General features: G+C 58.8%; 1 protein-coding gene across 2 annotated transcripts in view; it reads right to left on the bottom strand.

Moving 5' to 3' along the window:
- The window catches only part of SDK1 (sidekick cell adhesion molecule 1), a 518297-nt gene that overhangs the window by 14693 nt on the left and 486250 nt on the right, over window positions 1–17354 (bottom strand). For both annotated transcript variants that reach the window (XM_047779450.1, XM_047779449.1), the window contains 6 exons: window positions 15261–15422; window positions 14255–14380; window positions 5293–5457; window positions 2791–2928; window positions 573–693; window positions 49–178 (listed from right to left, as the gene is read on the bottom strand). In XM_047779450.1, the coding sequence (XP_047635406.1) occupies window positions 49–178; window positions 573–693; window positions 2791–2928; window positions 5293–5457; window positions 14255–14380; window positions 15261–15422 (842 nt within the window). The remainder of the gene's footprint in view (window positions 1–48; window positions 179–572; window positions 694–2790; window positions 2929–5292; window positions 5458–14254; window positions 14381–15260; window positions 15423–17354) is intronic.

The following is a 17354-nucleotide window of genomic DNA, read 5'->3' as shown; positions in this document are numbered from 1 at the left end:
GGGGGGGGGGGCTCGGGGCAGAGCTGCGCCCGGGGTCGCGGGACTGACCTCGGACTCCGACGCGGCCCCCGACTTCTCCTGGAGGTTCATGCTCTCGGTCAGCACGGCGCCGTTATACTTGCTGCAGATGTCCTCGTCTGAGTAGTGCAGCCCGCCAGGGCTCGGCCGGGGGGGGGACCTGGGACGGGATGGCGACATCGGCTCCGGGGTTCCGGGCAGCTCTGGGCGGAAGACACCTCCCCCCGCCCGGAGGGCCCCTGACCACCCTCGGGCCTCCTCTCGGCAGACCGAGAGGAGCTCCACGGCCTCTGATGCCATTCGGGCAACTGAGGCCAACCAGCCTGCCCGCCGCCTCGCCAGACACGCAGCCCATCTGGGGCTGGTGGGCGTCCCCAGACCATGTCCCTACACGAGAGACCCGCCCTCTTTGTCTCTAGAAATGCATGTAAAATGTCTCTAATTCCTGCCACCCCTGCCTGCCTGGATCCAGCACTGCCCCTCTGGGATCCGGGGTGCCCGTGGGCAGAGGCGTGACACGCCGGCACACGGGGGCTGCAGCCGGACGTCCCTACCTGGTCCCGTTCTTCTTCGAGAAGGTGTTCTTGACGTTGAGGTGGCGGCTGTTGAGCTCCAAGGCAGCAAAGCCTCCGTTATCCAGCGTCACGGACTCCTCCATGCTGGAGATGCCCTTACCTGGAGCCGGGCGGGGAAGGGCCCACATCGTCAGGAAGGGGCTGAGCCCAAGCAGGGAGCGCGGCCGACACGTCACAAAACACAGGTAGAGAGAACGTTCAGAAGGCGTGAGCGCTCAAGGGGCAGCTTTTGCTCCTGAAACAAGGCTCTGAGACCGGCTGTACTGATGTCTGCGGGTGCAGCTGAAAACCACGTACAGTTAATCTCTGAATAAACTAATCGAGACGTGTCCGAAGCGACATTAGCCGACCAAGTCAGAAGTAAACCGGAGGACGTGAAGAGTGTCCTGACGGCTCTCCCTCTGCTGGAGCTGGTGCCCCCCCTGCCCTGCCCATGCTGCCCCCCTGCCCCGGGCGCCCTCCCACCCCCCATCCCCGCCATGGGCCCCCTCCCCCGGCCATCCTCCTGGCTTACTCACGCGCCCCCTCCTTCCGATCACAGTTCAAGGACCCTGAGACCAGAGAGAACTTTCTGGACCCCTGCATGTACCTCCCCGCGTGTCACCGCCCGCCCTGTTCTTCCGGGCTTGTTTCTTTGGTCCTCTTCCATCTCCCCTCCCACACCACGGGCTCTCTGACGCACGGACTCGCTTATGCTCACAGAGCTAAGCCCTCAGTTACGTGCCAGCCTCCGGGCGGTGCTGTGCCCCACACCCAGGCTCTAGGTGTGTCTGCACACTCGGTAGCATTTCTAACCCCCAAGGGTCCTCTCTGCTGGGGACCCTGCGGCCCTCCGTGTGCCTTTGTGCTCTACTTGTGGACAAAGGAAAAAGCCAGCAGAACACAGGGGGCGGCAGCGGAGAGAGGAAGCTGCTTGCGTGTAGGGGTGTGGGTTGATGGGAGGCGAACAGGTGAAAACTGCTATCAGGAAGGACATCTGAGGCCGGTCGTGCAGGGGAGCACGAGCAGGAGGGGGCAGAGCGAGGCTGTGGCAGCAAAGGGTTCGGATCCACGTGTCTCCTGGGCAGGCAGGTAGACGTTCCGCTATAGACAAGGGTGTTTTTTTCCCCCTGGGCTTCAACCACAATGTTAAATTAATGCTCCAGGGTGAGGCTGAGTATCAGAAGCTGCAGGTCAGAGCTGCCTTTTCAGGTCTGCTTTGCAGATGGAAGAGGAGAGTGAAAGCGGGGAGATTTTCTATGCATCCAACGGAGGATTCTGTAATAGCATTAACTCAATGAAATGACGTGCCATTCATACACTGCAAATCCCTGAGGAATAAAATCTGATTTACGGACACTTGTTAGAAGTGAATTTATACAGAAAAAAAAAAAAAAAAGCTTTCTTGTAGGGACGAAGGGCTTAATGCTCCAAGAGCAAACGGCAGCACTTGAGGTGCCTGGTCTTATTAACCCTTTTGGCGCAGGGACCATGGTGCTGGCGGCTGGGGTGGGGGAAACGGCGCGCCCCCCTTCCCAGGGTATCAGAGCACTGCCAGCACCCTTGGAGGTTCCCTCGAATACCTTGTCTGTTTATCCTCCACTAGAGCACCCACCCTTCTGCCTTCTAGAAACTTCTACGCATTGGAGTCATTCTGTGTGTGCTCTCGTGTGCCTGGCTTTGCCCGAGCTTGTTTGTCCACTTTTGTAATGACGGTGACTCCTTTAGCAACAGACACCTGTCACGTGCCAGGTGTGGCTGTGCTGGGAGCACAGGGGACCCAGCCTGCAGGGGCTCTGAGCTGGGACCTGATCACTGGGCCAGTGAGAAGGGCTGGACCACAGACCCGATTCTGTAACTGTCCCTGAGCCGCCGCGAGGTGTCTGAGATGTGCCCCGGGTCACTGTTCTCATGAGGCTTAATTATATGATTTTTCACCTGTTTGATGCTTTCCACTTTTTGCTCCTATTAAAAAATACTAGTGCATTTGAGCAATGGTGCAGATGAGGAAACAGGTTCAAAAGCCAAGTGGCTCAAAGGACACGGGCCAGCCTGAGGGCAGAGCCAGGGCCAGACCCCTGCACCTGCTGCCTCCGAAAGGAAGTCGGCTGCGGCCACTCTACGGAATGAGACGGAACGTGACGTGGGCAGCACAGATCCGGGAGGGAGAAGCGGAGCTCCCCCTTTGGGAAGCGGGGCGGGGCGGGGGGCAGCCCACCTGTGCTGCAGTTCTTGTACTTCCGGTTCTGTCCGTGCAGGACCAGGGCGAACACCACCAGCAGGATGACGATCAGGCTGGACAGCGCCATCACCAGCAGGAACCACCACTCCTCGTAGAAGGGGGCCTCCACCTGAGCTGAAGGGCGACACGGACACACGGTCACGTGGGCAGGAACTCCGGACCCAGGCACTGCCCTGAACCAGCGGGGTGGGGGGCGGGGAGGACCAGGGGTGGACCCTGGATCACGGGGAAGATGCGAGCCCGGCCTGATCCGCCCAGGTTGTGGCAGGTGACCCTTCGGGGTTCTGCCTTCTCCATCAGGTGGAGGCCGCTCTCACCACCCCGCCCACTGCCCCCACCGCGACTGCTCCACACCAGGGCGGGTACCTGGACCCCCCGACCGTCAAAACTACCCTCCACGCTTATCTTTCCTGATTTCATCCGCTTACAGGTGCTGTCTGGGCAAAAGGGAGGAAGGACCGACATGCCCGGACTTGCTCCTCTCTGCAGGTGCCCAGGCTTCCCTCCCGGCCAGCCCCCTGCCCCCCATCACCACCCCACGCACAGGAGCCATCACCTCCCCTGGCCTCTGAAACACTTCCCAGCTGTCGCCTCCTCTCGCCTCCCTCCAATCCTTGATGTGACAGAGACATTTCTCAGAGGGAACAGTCATCCCTCCTAAGAGCCTCCTAAAACCCACTGGCCTCGGGATGCAGGCTAAGCCTGGGCACCCCGTGCGCGACCGCCGCTCGGGCCCAGCGCTGGGCGGGGTCACACCTGCACAGGCACCTTGGCCACCCGCCCTCCGGGTGGGCCTGTCTGCCTGTCGGCCGCCCCCACCACCTCAGGGCCCCAAGGCTGGGGCTGCGTTTGATTCACTTCGAGCCCCGGCAACACTGAGTGGAGCCACCGGCCCCACCTCTTAGGTACGTTTTCCCAGAATGGACAGAAAAGATTTCCTTTGGAAGCGGCTTTGTAGAAGGACCCTCTTCTTCCCTATGTTCTGCTCTGTGCACCGAGAAAACTGGGGATTGCTCCGTGGTGGGGGCTGGTTGGCCCGGGGTCCCTTCCCTGGGGGGAGCCGTCTCGAGGCGTCCAACGTCCAGGACGGAACAGGACGCCTGTTGTAGGTGAGCCCAGGTCCGTCTCCCAGGAACAGAAGCACAGAAAACACCTCTCCCCTCCGCGAAACTCCTCACTGGACAGACAGACCCACGGGCACGCGGGAATAAAGGGCGGCCCATCCTGGATATGGTAACACCGCAGGCTTCCTGACGGATGGCAGAAGTCCAGATCCAAGGCACACAGGCTGGGTTTCAGGCGGGGTGTTAAGTCCTCCATCTAAGAAGGCCAACACATCCAGGCCGACCGCTGGGCAGTGGCCTGGGAAAAGAGGCCGGAGCTGGTTGCGGAACTCCCACCCCTGGCCTGCACGGCGGGGCCCAGAGGCCGCTGCAGGTGACAACCTGCCAGCTTCTCTGAACCACGAGGTCAGCCGACCGCCATCCAGCAGGCAGCCAGGGCCAGTGCTCGGATGCGATGGATTTCAGAGGAACGCTCGTGCCCTGGAAAGCCAGGGCCGTGTCCCGCTGTGGGAACAGTGTTTGCTGTCAGCCACGCGCGGGTGGAATGCACAGCTCTGTGGGTTTGGAATTACTTTGTATCGATTTCTTGTAGACGAACCCGGGGAAGCGAATCTCAACTGCTGAACTGGCGTGATGGATGCTGTGGCTGCCTGATTCTCTTCTCTCTACGTTGGGGTCGGCTTAAAGTTTTTGTAATAAAAAGGAAGGAACTGAGGACGACTTGATCTGAGTAAGAATCGTTCTGTCATCAGGCGAGCGGTGCCCTGGGCCCTTCCTGCAGCCGCTGTCACTAAGCCACCGGAAGTCACTCCCTGGACGGGAGGTACTGGCCTGAGCGCCCAGAGACACTCCTCTCCCTCCAGGCTCGCAGCGAGGCCAGGATGAACGGTGTTTGCAGTTCAAAGCACCATCGGTAGCTTAAGCGAATGCGAAGGCAGGGATGGGAGGCATATTTTTCTTGACTCTCGTGGTTTCTGGCCCAGACCCTGCCCGCATCCCCCAAGGGCCTCTCTGCCATTGACCTCGGCTGCCAGCTCCCTTTTCCAAAATGCCCCCCTGTGGGTGGCCTGCATCCTCCCCTCTCTGAGAACCCTCTAGATCCTGGCTGGCGTGCAGCCTTGGCTGCAGGAGGACCCCCACGGAGCTGGGACGTCACAGTGACTGCAAAGTGACTGCTCCTCCTCTGCTACTTCCACTGCCTCATCCCAGGCTCTCCGTCCCCCCCGGCCACCCCGGACCCCTGCACCCTTCAAGCCCAGACCCAGGTCCCTCCTTCCAGAAGTCTTGCTGATGTCCAGGAGCTCACCTTCTCCCCCGGCCGTTACACCCCAGCGCATGTCCTCCTGCGGCCCCCCCAGGGGCAGGCACTGGGCCTCCTGTCACCCTCCCGCCCCCAGAAGAAAGGGCTCCGTACCTGACACGGCGGCCGAGGGGCTGCTGGGCTCCCCGTAGCCCACCTGGTTCACGGCCACCACCCGGAACTCGTAAGTCACTCCCTGCCTGAGCTTATCCAGGCTGATGGTGCAGGACGTGGCCCCCCAGGGAATGTCCTTCACGAACGTGTCCCACAGGCCTTCGTCTGCGGGGAAGGGAAGCAGAGACAGGTCAGGACGGCTCTGCTCCCAGAGCGAGGCCCCTGCACTGACGCCTGTCCTCAGCAGGGGACAGATGCCAGGGGCCTGTGGGAGCCGCGAGGGGTGGAGGTGGCAGTGGTTTCCAGGAACGGACGGCTACGGCCGCAAGCTGGATGGTGGCATCTTCCTGAACGTTCTCCTGCCTCTGGTCTCCGCCTGGATCTCATCCTCGGTTTAGAGGACTCTGGCTCCCTGCTGTCCCAGCTGCTGTGTCACCACCCTTAAGTCCCACCTTCCCGACTCACAGACGACTCTACCCCCTCGATGCCCACTGGTCACCAGCATCGCTGAGCACCCCAGCCACGGCTCTGGGTTCTTGGTCCCGCCTGCCTTCTAACTGGAAATGATAACCCAGCTGGCGGGTCAAAGAGAAAAACTAAATAACAGCCTCTCTCCCAGCCAGCTGCCAGCTTTGCTGATGCTGCCACACCCTCCACCCAGCCTGGGGCGGTCGCTGCATCTGCGAAACGTTCCACAATTGACTGTAAAAGCGCTGAGCAGGGGCTGGCGCAGAGATGCCGGCATCATGAGAGTTACACTTGCTCAGGGACAACGCTGCCAGGGCCCCATCCTCCCACCCGCTGGGGACGCCGCCTTAACCTCCCATGCCGCCCTCAAGTCCCAGCATCCTCTGGAAGGGTCGTGCCCTTGCGATTCCCCCAGGAGCAGTGGTTTTTAAATCTATGCCCCGTGCCACCAAGTCCTAGTATAAATTCTGCAGAATAGACCGATTTCTCACAGATACTTATACACCCATGTTTGCAGCTGCATTATTCGCAGCAGCCAAAAGGTGGAAGCAGCCCGAGTGTCCACCGAGGGGTGAAATGACCAACACAGTGTGGTCCGTCCCTTCCAGGGAATATGATTCAGCCCCCAAAAGGAAGGGGATTCTGACACCTGCTACAACGTGGCTGGATCCTGAGGCTCTGGTGCCAAGTGAGACAGGCCAGACACAAAAGAGACAAATCCTGTAGGATTCCACATATCGGAGGTTCCCAGAGCAGTCAAATGGAAGCTGGAGCAGGGGTGCCAGGGGCTGAGGGAGGGAGAGTGGGGGGGGGGGGTGGTTTCAGGGGGACAGAGTTTCAGTTTGGGAAGATGAGAAAGTTCTGGAGGTGGACAGTGATGGCTGTACTTAAGCTACTGAACCATATACTTAATAAAAGTAAAAAATGGTAAATTGTATGTTATGTATATTTCACTAAGATAAAAATACCTATTGAGGGAGTGCCTGTTGTGGCTCAGCGGAAATGAATTTGACTAGTAACCATGAGGACGCAGGTTCAATCCCTGGCCTCGATCAGTGGGTTAAGGATCCAGCGTTGCCGTGAGCTGTGGTGTAGGTCACAGATGCAGCTCGGATCTCCCGTTGCTATGGCTATCGTGTAGGCCGGCGGCTACAGTTCCGATTCAACCCCTGGCCTGGGAACCTCCATGTGCTGCAGGTGTGGCCCTAGAAAGACAAAAAAGCAAACAACGACAACCAAAAAACCCACATGGAAATTCTTTAAACCCTGACACATAGGAAAAACATGAATAAAACTGAAGTTAAAGCCAGAAAATCAGATGCAGAGAGAAAAGAAGAAGCTAGATAGCCTTGGCGCGAAGCTGCCCCATCCATCTGTCGTGAGCTGTGTGACGTTGGGCAGAGCACTTAACCTCTCTGTGCCTCGTCTATAGAATGGTGACGACCAAGGCATGTTCCAAGGATTAGCTAGGTGAGTGTTTATAAAGTGCTTACGACAATGCCTCACATGTGGTCAGCAGTACACCACACGAGCGTTGGTAAAATAAAGCATAAATCTAATCTCTAGGCCGGTCGTCTGGAAAAAGCAGGCTCAGGGTCCAGCATGGTCATCTGAAGGAGTGACCCTTCATGCATTACAAATTCTTTCATGGGCACAGGTATGTGATCTCTCAACCAGAGCAGGTGCCCGGGAGAGCAAAAGCCCATTGGAATACACACGCATTCGTTATCTGCTGAGGGTTATCTGCAAACCAACCACATCACACGGCTCGAGACCCCAGGCGCGCTCGAGTGGATCAGCCCACGGTCAACAGAGGGACTGCGCGTGTGCGAGCCTATGCGCACGGAACCCAGAGTTTGCACCGACGGAGTCGTCCCCCGCTCGGGGAATGAGGGGGTGGGTGTGAGTGAGATCCGTAAAGGCACACGTCTGTGCACAGGCAGCAAGGGAGTGTGACAATCGCTCTCTAAATAGGCACCTTTCAGGGGGAGTTCTCACCAGGTTACGCGTGGCCACCCATCAGGTCAAAACGCCAAGTCGTAGCTTCAGCCTTTCTTGTCCTTCTGGACATACTAAGGTTTACACCTATGGCTGTTGTCCAAGGTGAGGTTTACTCTGGTTTTGCAAGAATGGGGGGGGGGATTTCTCCGCAGCACGTGCCAGTCCCCCCGCCTGGAGCCCCCAGCCCCCAATTTCATCCAAACTTTCGAGCCTCAGAGACCTTGGCGCTCACTCTGCGTCGGGCCGCCCTACTCTGGCCAATAGCGACGCGGATGAGATTTCTGCTCTCAGTGAGCTGTCACGGGTCTGTGTGCGGGGGAGGAAGTGACTTCGCTCTCCGAGATTCAGCTGTGTGAGGCCAGCTGTGACCCACCCACACGCTCTAGGAAGAGGAGGCAGCTTGGGCCAAGAGGTCTCCGGGACTCTCCGTGACCTTTGCCGCTGTCTGCACCCCTGGGATCCTGACTTGTTCCAGAGTTCAGTGAACACCAGCAGGCAGGACTCATCCCCCTCTGCTTTCCTTCCGTGCCTTCGGCCCTTTCTCCCTTCCCTCCATCCCTCCCTCCACCGCCCACCTGCACACCCCCATGGCCTCCTGTAGGCCTGACACGAGCTTTCGGTAAATCACAACGCCGCCGTTTTCTGGAGCACCTACTACGTGCAAGTCTCAGTTCTGAGGGCTTTACATGGGGAATGAGTTGGGTAGTGCATTTCCTCTAAAAAGACAGACACAATTTTATGCTGTAAAAGCGACTGAAGAGAAAAAATACAGATGCTCCTAAACTGGACGCTGCTTAAGAACCCTGGAACGGGGGCACCGAGAGAGGCACTCAGACGGCGGTGAGGAGGCCCGGACACTCCTGGAGTGGGTCCTCTGAGTGGCTTTTGCATTCATGTTTCTGGAATGCCTTCCTGCCACCGAAGGAAAAAAAAAATTACTTCTCCATCCTCTACCATCACCTAAAGGCCACATTTTAGTTTAAGCACTCTGTCACAGCTCCAGGAATTGTATGCATTTTTCACGAAGACATTTAGAATCTCAACACAGGTGATTTAGGTAGAGACCCGTTTACACTGAAAAACGTTGGGAGGGGAGGAGTCCTACCGAGAGAATTTCCTTCTGAATTAAGAGAAAAAAAAAAGTGTGCAGTCGTCTTCTGCTGAATCCTTCCTTTCCCAAAGTGGCATGTTGAGCATTTAATTTTATTTTTTATTGTTATTTTTGGGCCATACCTGCCGCATGCGGAAATTCTCAGGCCAGGCAGCAAACCCTTGCCACGGCAGTGACTCAAGCTGCAGCCGTGACAACGCCAGGTCCTTCACCCACTGTGCCACCAGGGAACTCCTACACAGTCAGCATTTGGGAGCCCACGTGTAATAAATATGCTGGGCCGTTTCTCCACACGAATCCTCACACCGTGGTCGCGAGCGGATGGAAAGCCCGGGCAGTGGCGGAAGCGTCCACCCGGTCTCTTCGCTGTGGGCGGTTTTCCTCATTTGTATCGTACGGAACCACGAAGCCTCATGCGATCCGTGCAGCCGATGTTCCGCGCGCCACGACAACCCGGGGAGCAGGGCGGGCCCTGGCGAGTTCCAAACGGAGCTTCTGGGGATGGACGAGGCCGGGGCTCAGACGCCAGGCGGGGCGCCCCGCCAGGTGCTCAGGAGCTCCCCCTGCCTTCCTCCCGGGGAGGAGCGCCCATGTCGCCTTCATGGGAAACCCCAGGACTGGCCTGAGAACAGTCCCTCGCATCTCCCAGAGCCACACTCTGGACGCTGGTGCCCGAGGCCTGGCCTAGCCTGGGGGCTAACTCTGACCTTCCTGGGGGCTAACTCTGACCTTCAGGCTGAGGCCTCTTGAGTCGGCGGTGGGGTGTTCGTGGCTCTGCTCCTTGGACACCAGTTTCTACTGGGAAACTGCCACCAAGGTTAGAAGGCGGGGCCGCCAAGAACCTTTGCAAAACGCCCCTGGATTAACCGCACTCTGGTCACAGGCGTCAGACGCCGTCGGGCTCGGCGGGAGGGGTGAGTAAGCGTCCCCACTGCGTGTGGCCCCATGGCTGCTGCTTCCTAAAGAATCGGAGCTCCGGTCTCGGCTGTGCTGTGGCAGCATCCGTCTGTCCAAGCGGAAACGGGACGGCCAGGGATGCCCGAGGACAGCGCGTGCCTCCTGCACACGCGGGTTCACGGCTCAGCCGCGCTGGTTCTGCTGAGCGCAGGCTGGAGGCACACCCGATCCCAGACCGTGTCCCCATCAACCCAGACACAGGGCCAGCTCGCTTCTGAGCTGAGACCCCGGTGCAGGCACATCCGCCGTCCGCGCTCCATTTATCCCTCTGATGCCCAGAAGCGGCGGGTTGCAGGGCAGATGCTGCGCCGATACAAAAGTTTGATTTCATGGACAATTGAACAGGGTCTCCATGCTGAATGAAACTGCCATTCACGGCCCCAGCTTTCTGGTTCTCTTAACCCACGCGGCCAACAACGCGACCGTCAGCCTGCAGCTCTGAGCCTGTCAGCGGCTTAGTTCTTAAATGCTGCCATTTCTTTGTATACACGGGCTGGGTTGGAAATTTAGCTGCAACAGGTGGGCTTCAACCCCAGGCTGAGCACATCTGATAGGAAAGAAGCCATGGTGTATCTGATCCCTGTTTAAGGCAGCGCACACGAGGAGAGGCAGGTCGAAAGGCAAAGGGTGGCCTGTGACGGGGACCCCCGCCCCAAGAGAAGCGGCTGCAGAGGCTGACAGGCTGTCCACACCGTGGTGGTGATGAGGCAAGAAGCGAACACAGGCTGGTGACAGAGTCAGCCCTGCAGGCGCAGCGGTCCTGCTGAAGATGCCGAAGATGCTGGCCTGGGAACATCCTTGGATTTTAAAACCTTGGGGAAGACCGAGTTTTTCCTTGGGTCCACCGACAAGTCCTGCAGTCCAAGACGGAGACGGACAGAACGAGTGGAGAGGGGGCCGGGGGGCTCCCAGGAGGACTGAGAGTCGGCGGGGAGGGTCCCCGGGGATGAGCAGCTGTTCTCCACCTAACCCGTACTCATCCCGGGGCTAAAATACATTATTTGTGAAAAAAGCAATACAGTGTCTGCCTGGAACCTCCTAAATATGCATTTCATGGCTGCTTTGGAGAGGAAAATATATTTACAGTTCCTTTAGTGCCATTCCCGGCTATTGTGTAAATATGTAAATGAGGTTTCCTGATCTATGCAGGAAACAGCCTCGGGATAATTTGTGTAAATAAATCATCTGCATATGCCCAGGGCACCGTCTCCACTGCCTTCCTGGGAGCCTAGCAACACCGACTGCAGGCAAGCAGGGAAACGGACCTCTGGGAGGCGTCCCGCGGAGTCTGGGGCTGTGTCCTCAGGTCCTCACTCGCCGGCCTCCCTCTCCGGGAGGAAGCGGGGGTCTGCGGCCTGCCAGGTGCTACTTCCGCCAGCGGGTGTGCGGTTCTGTCTCCACCTCAGGGGGTCAGCAGGACGTGCAGGGTGAAAATGCGGATGCAGCGGGGCCAGCAGTTGCCTGGCCGGCCGAGCCCCTGCCCCTGCTCCCTGCCAGCCCATCAGGCCACTTGCCTCTGGGGGCACGTTGGAGAGGTGGTGGGAGGGCAGACAGCAGGCAGCCCGGGGGCCCCGGAACCCCCCCCCCCGGGGAAGTGGCTCCGTGCCCCGCCCATCCAGGTAAGGGGACCCCAAGGCCTCTGGGCAGCCCCACCTCGATCAAAAACAACCCTCACCAAGCACCGCCACCAAGCTCCCTTGGGACACCACCGCCCCGCCTCGGGGAGGCCTTGCCAGGGAGTGCTGGTGACGCAGCGTTTCCTGTCACGGTGGCAGCGGAGATCCAGAGCCCCAGGTTCCAGGAGGTGTTTAAACAATGACAACCCATAAGAGCATATCGCCCGACTCGGAGGGGAGGGGTGTCCCCCAACCATTAGGCCGCAGGGTGAGTGGGTGGTGGCTCTGGGCTGTGAAGCTCTGAGACGGGAGGTCCCTGGAGACCTGCAGCCCAGGGGGAGGGGGTGAAAGCAGACTCTTCAGCAGTCACAGAAAAACTAAGGGTCCTTCTTCCAGGTCGTTTTCCTGCCAGGTCTCCGTGGGTCCCGTTCCACACCCTGGTCTCGACCCGCTGGGTCAGACCGCCAGCGGGCAGCAGGTGGCTTCCATCCGGATGATGCCGTGGGAGCCGCGCCGACGGTCCAGCTAGGGCCTCTGCCACCTTCCAGACTCCACGCAGCTGCGCATCCGCCAAGAGGCACCCCCATTCCCTCATCAGGGCAGATGGCTGAGCAGGGGCAACCGGAGGGGACGTTAACAGCCCCCCAGGAGGCCAGAGAGGCCACCCCCTGGCTCCGGGATGCCCCAGGTGCTCCCTAGGGTTGATTCCAGCCTGCGCCCGCTCTGGCTGCTGCTGACGGCCCCGCAGGCCCACCCCTGACACCAGGCACTCGTCTCTGAGTATGTTGGTGCGCTTGGCTGACCAGGCTGAAATCCATGGGGATTTCTTTTTAATTTTAAGCCAAACTTTTCACTTGAGATAATCGTGGCGTCCCACGCAGCTGCGGGAAACAAGGCAGACATCTCGCGTGTCCCTTGCCAGCTCCCCCAGGTACCAGCTTGTGCTTCTAGAGCACAGCCAGAAATGGATGCTGGCACAGACCCGAGACGGGGCACGTCCATCGCCCCAAGGGTCCCTCCTGTGGCCCTTTTATAGCTGCACACCCACTGGGGCCTTGAACTCCCGTCCGGGAGACAAGCAAGTGGGTGGAAGGAAATGACTCAGGAGCGAGGCTTTCTAGTTTTTTCTGGTGCCATGAACCCTCTGGCATCTGGCGCCTTGCAAGGACCCCGTCTCAGAATGGTTTTAGAGGCACAAACCAGAACTAAGAAGAAAACCACTTAGACGGGTCGTGCTCGTAACGCCTAGAGGTAACTGGACCCTCACAGCGGCGTCTGTCCTGGTTCCACGGAAGGTCTGGGTCATGCGGGTTTTCTTTGCATCCCTGTTAAGCTACACAGTCTCCGGAAGATGTGGCGGGAAGACGTGGGTTTAGGCGATGCCCTTATTCCAGGGCAAGTCCTCACGAACGCTGTGGGGGACAAGATCTAGCGGGGGCTGCAAATGACTTGATTTCAAGGTGAAGATGAGTGCGAATGACCTTGGGAGATACCTGCCCTGGCTGGACCGTCAAGTGAATCGAGCTGTGATTTTTCTTTTCTTTTCTTTTTTTTTTTTTTCCTGGCCATGCCCGAGTCATGCAGAAGTTCCCAGGTCAGAGACGGAACCTGAGCCACAGCACTGACAGCGCCAGATCCTTAACCTGCTGCGCCGCCAGCAAACTCCAGGTGAGATTTGTCCTGCTGGCAACTTCACGGGTTCTGCAATGGTTTCTGTGGTTTCTTACCTGCAGCTACGGGTTGAACTGTGTCCCCTTGAAATCCCTACGTTCCAGGCCTGACCCTCTGTACCTCAGAATGTGACTTTTTGGAAACAGGGTCTTTGGGGCATCCTTAGTGAAGACGGGCTCATCGGGGTGGCACCTCCTCCAATAAGACTGGGGTCCTTAACAAAGAACCAGACGGGAACCAGCCATGGCAGGAGGGCCATGTCAACAGGAATGCAGCGATCTGGGTGGCACTTCGGCCGTGGGCCGGACGCAGGGAGAGGCCCGGAGCGGACCCGCCCCACCCCCGCAGAGGGAATCAAGCCCACCAGCCCCTTGATCTCGGCCTCCCAGCCTCCGGAACCCACAGACGACACGGTTCTGTTGTTCAGGCCGCCCGGGGTGGGGCGCTTGGTTGCAGGCGCCTGAGCAAACGCACGCATTTATAAGACAAAGACGTGTTACATTCCGGCTAGAGGTTGGTGGGGACACAAACGGACTGCTTCTTGTCTAAGTGGACGGCCACCCACATCCACCCACGAGGCCTTGGTGGGCCTGGGGGGGCAGCAAGATGACCTTTGGGAGAAACGGCTCCCGGGTTTGGGGGTGGACGGCTCCTTCCTCCACAGCCGCAGAGGCCCAGACCTCGCAGCCTCTCAGCTGCGGCGCCCGTGGGTCTTGGAACGGGGCTCTGGGTCCAAGGTCGCCAGCTGAGCCGGGGGCCACTGTGGGGGCCGCTTTCTGCGTGACCACAGAGGCCTGCGGACAGCAGCCCAGGCCTGTCGTGGATTTGGGTCCCTCCGTTTCCACAACAGGCCAAGTGCCTCACTTAGCAGAAACCACCAGGCATGTTCGTGTGACCAGAAACGAGGAAGACGCCTCTGTCTGGATCCTGGACGCCCTCCGTGCGTCTCTGCAAACCCGTGCGGGTCTCCCGGGGGCGCTGCGAACGTCTGGAAGTGGTCCCAACTTCCCGCACACGTCTTTCTGAGTGACACTTCTCCGGAGCCTACGTGGGGAAACTCCAAGCTCTGATGCCTGCGGGGGTAGCGGGCCATCGGGGCAACGTCTGGCACGGCCTGTCTCACATGCCAGAGACCTACCTGAGGGCCTGGCCTCGATGACGTAGCCCGTGGTGGGCGTCCTGCCCGCACTGCCCTCTGTCCACTGCAGGGTCAGCTCAGAGGCCGATTTGGTGACGGACACATCTCTCGGGGATCCCGGGGAGCCTGCGGGACAGAGCAGGAGAGAGCGGTGGCCTTGGGCCTCTGGGGATGCCCCGTCCACGGAGGGGGACGCTCTGGGGCCACCTCTCCAGGCAAGGCTCCCCCCACCACCCCGCCCCAGGCTCAGCCCTGGTTTCTCCCCTTGAAAATCGGTGTGGGGGGGCTGACCCTGGCATCCTGGGTCCATCAGAGAATTGGAAGATGAGGCGTGGACGTGGCCAGGCCCACGCTGGCCCCGCAGCCCCTGCCCTGATGCCACCGCCTCCGTAAACATTTAAACAAAGGCCAAGGGCATGTGTAAAGCGGGACCTACAGGCTCCTCTTGTGGATGTGAAAACTTTACAATGTTCTCACCTATTTTATTTCAAAATTGAATGCATTTAATTTTTTTCCCCAGAAAACAAACAACACATGCTTAACACCTAAGAATTTGCTGAAGTTCCCGTTGTGGCTCAGTGGTTAACAAATCTGACTAGGAACCCTGAGGTTGTGGGTTCGATCCCTGGCCTCGCTCCGTGGGTTAAGGATTTGGCATTGCCGTGAGTTGTGGGTGTAGGTCAAAGATGAGGCGCAGATCCCGCGTTGCTGTGGCTCTGGCGTAGGCCGGCAGCTGCAGCTCCAATTGGACCCCTAGCCTGGGAACCTCCATATGTCGCGGGTGCAGCCCTAGAAAAGACAAAAAGACAAAAAAGACAAAAAAAAAAAGAATTTGCTCATCTGTATCAGGCAAGTCCGCGTGCAGAAGTTTCTGTTAATGCAGGCTTCTGAAGACGTCCCGGACCCCTCCCCAACAGTCCTGAGATGACGCCAGCCCTGAGCCGGCCTCTGCGAGTGTAGACAGAGCCCGCCCCCGGCACGCAGGAGCGAGAGGCCGGGCACTCACCCTCGGCCGGCCCGGCCGTGACGTTGGCCTGCAGCTCGGGCCCGTAGGCGATGGTCCTGGCCTGCACGCGGAAGAAGTAGGTGACGCCCTTGGTGAGGTCCCGCAGCTTGAGCCAGCGCTGGCCGTTCCCCTTCACGTCCACCGTCACCACCTTGCTGACCCCTGGAGCCGAGGGAAGGCAGGAGGGGCGGGTTCAGGGGGGGGCCCCCAGAGCGCCTCCGATGCCCACCAGGAAGCCGCTGGTTGTTAAGGATGTATTTCCCACAATTAGGAGCCGTTTAAGTGGTGAGAATGGCCACTTTTCAGCAGCGATAAGTGCAATTAGAGTCTGAGCTTGATAAGCGATGCTGACAAAGGGAAGAGCCACCCTTACAACCCCGGGTGGGGGCTGGAGGCAGCTGGTCCATGGCCACATCAGGGGCAGAGAAACCCAGCCGAGGCTCCAGGGCGGGCCCTGCCCTCTGGGTGTGTGTAGGGGGGTCCCTCCCCACCTGGCCCAGAGCGGCACAAAGCCCTGTGTCACGGGGCAGGTGACTTGGTGCATCCCGATTTCGGGGGAGAGAATGTGGAGGAAGAGGCAGGAGCGCTCCAGCCCCACTGCCCAGGCCACCTTGGGGCCAAAAGACCCCAAGCAACTCAGGACAACTTCATCCGCCCTCAGCCCCTGACACGAGGATTCGAGGATGCAGAGTGCCTCCATCCGGAGAACTGACCACACAGAGACGTCTCACTCAGGGACACGGAAATGGAGCCGAAGTGTGGCCCGTTGTTCTATGTTTAATCAGAAAGGAGAGATTTGACGTTTGGGGAGGCGGATACCCCATAAACACAGCACCTTCCAGAAGGGAAAACAGGGTTCTTTGGTAACACAAGTTTGAAAACGGCACGTGTGAACGGAAAGAGTTACAGAAGCTCTAGACTGCAGGACTTCTCAGAGCCTTCGAGACACAGATCTGTCGGGCATCGCTTGGAAGACAGAAGGAGGCGGCAACTCTAAGACTTACGACTCAGCAGCAGTTGTGCAGACCCCCCCGGCGTCTGCCCCACACGGAGAACAGGGGGGCCTCCCGAGATGCCGCCGGGGGCGCCTGCCCTTGCTGCGAACAGCGAGGCCCATCGGCCCCTCGAACCCCGGAGTAGCCTTGGCCTCAGACGAGCCCAACAAAGTGCGTCCTTCCTGCAAAGCGGGTCCAGCTCTCAAAGTCATCAAATTTCTCTAAGCCTACGGGTCTGCAGAAGACTTTCCAGCTGGTTTACTGTTTTCATATTACGCCTTTCATAAAGCATTTCTTCAGCTGAATTATTCTCTTCCAAATTGTTTCGGAGGGATTTTGGCTGCTTTTGAGTGATGAGAGCTTTTCCATAGAGAAGCAGGGCCGCGTCTGCCCAGAGAGCCCAGCTCTCACCCGTATGACAGGCTTCAGGCTTGGGGTCCACCGGTGACCAACTGCACTCATGGATTGTCACCTACGAACACAGCGGGTCCTGCCTGATGCAGCTTTCTTTGGAGAGCAGCCCCTTTTTGGCTAAAAGCTGCCTTCCTTCCTCTCAGAGCCCAACCAAACCCGGGTACAGGTTTGCGCCTGCTTCCCTCCCACCGGGAGGCAGGCCTGGTCTGGCCTTGCCCGCAACTCAGCCAGGTCAGAATCTTACTGATTTAGCCCATTTTAAAGCTCTTCCTTGCACCGCAAAGCCTCAGGGTGCAATCACATAAAATACTTCCACTTAAAACATTAAGAAAAACCGTAAAAATAGCTCTGCCATTGAGTGAGGTGCCCAATTCACAGCTCAGTGCTCTGTGGGGCTGGGTGCTCCCCGCTGCAACCAGGGAGCTGGCCTCAGCACACGGAAAGCCGGGGATCCGCCAGCACTGTGTAGACGCCGTGCTCTCTGTGCCCGTGGCCTGGGCTGCTGGCTGCCTGACCAGGAGTCTGTGACGTCCATCCAGATGCTGCACTGCCCAGGGCCTGGGTGACCAGGCAGCTGCCCCTCTCTGGGGAAGATCATTCCTTTACAACTTTTTTTTTCTGTCTTGACCACACACTTACGTGTCTGTATAGAAGCACCAGCATCATGTCTTGGGGAGTTCCCGTC

The sequence above is a fragment of the Phacochoerus africanus genome, chromosome 5, assembly GCF_016906955.1.
Source record: "Phacochoerus africanus isolate WHEZ1 chromosome 5, ROS_Pafr_v1, whole genome shotgun sequence".
Lineage (NCBI taxonomy): Eukaryota > Metazoa > Chordata > Mammalia > Artiodactyla > Suidae > Phacochoerus > Phacochoerus africanus.
This window is presented reverse-complemented; position numbering and strand designations above follow the sequence as displayed.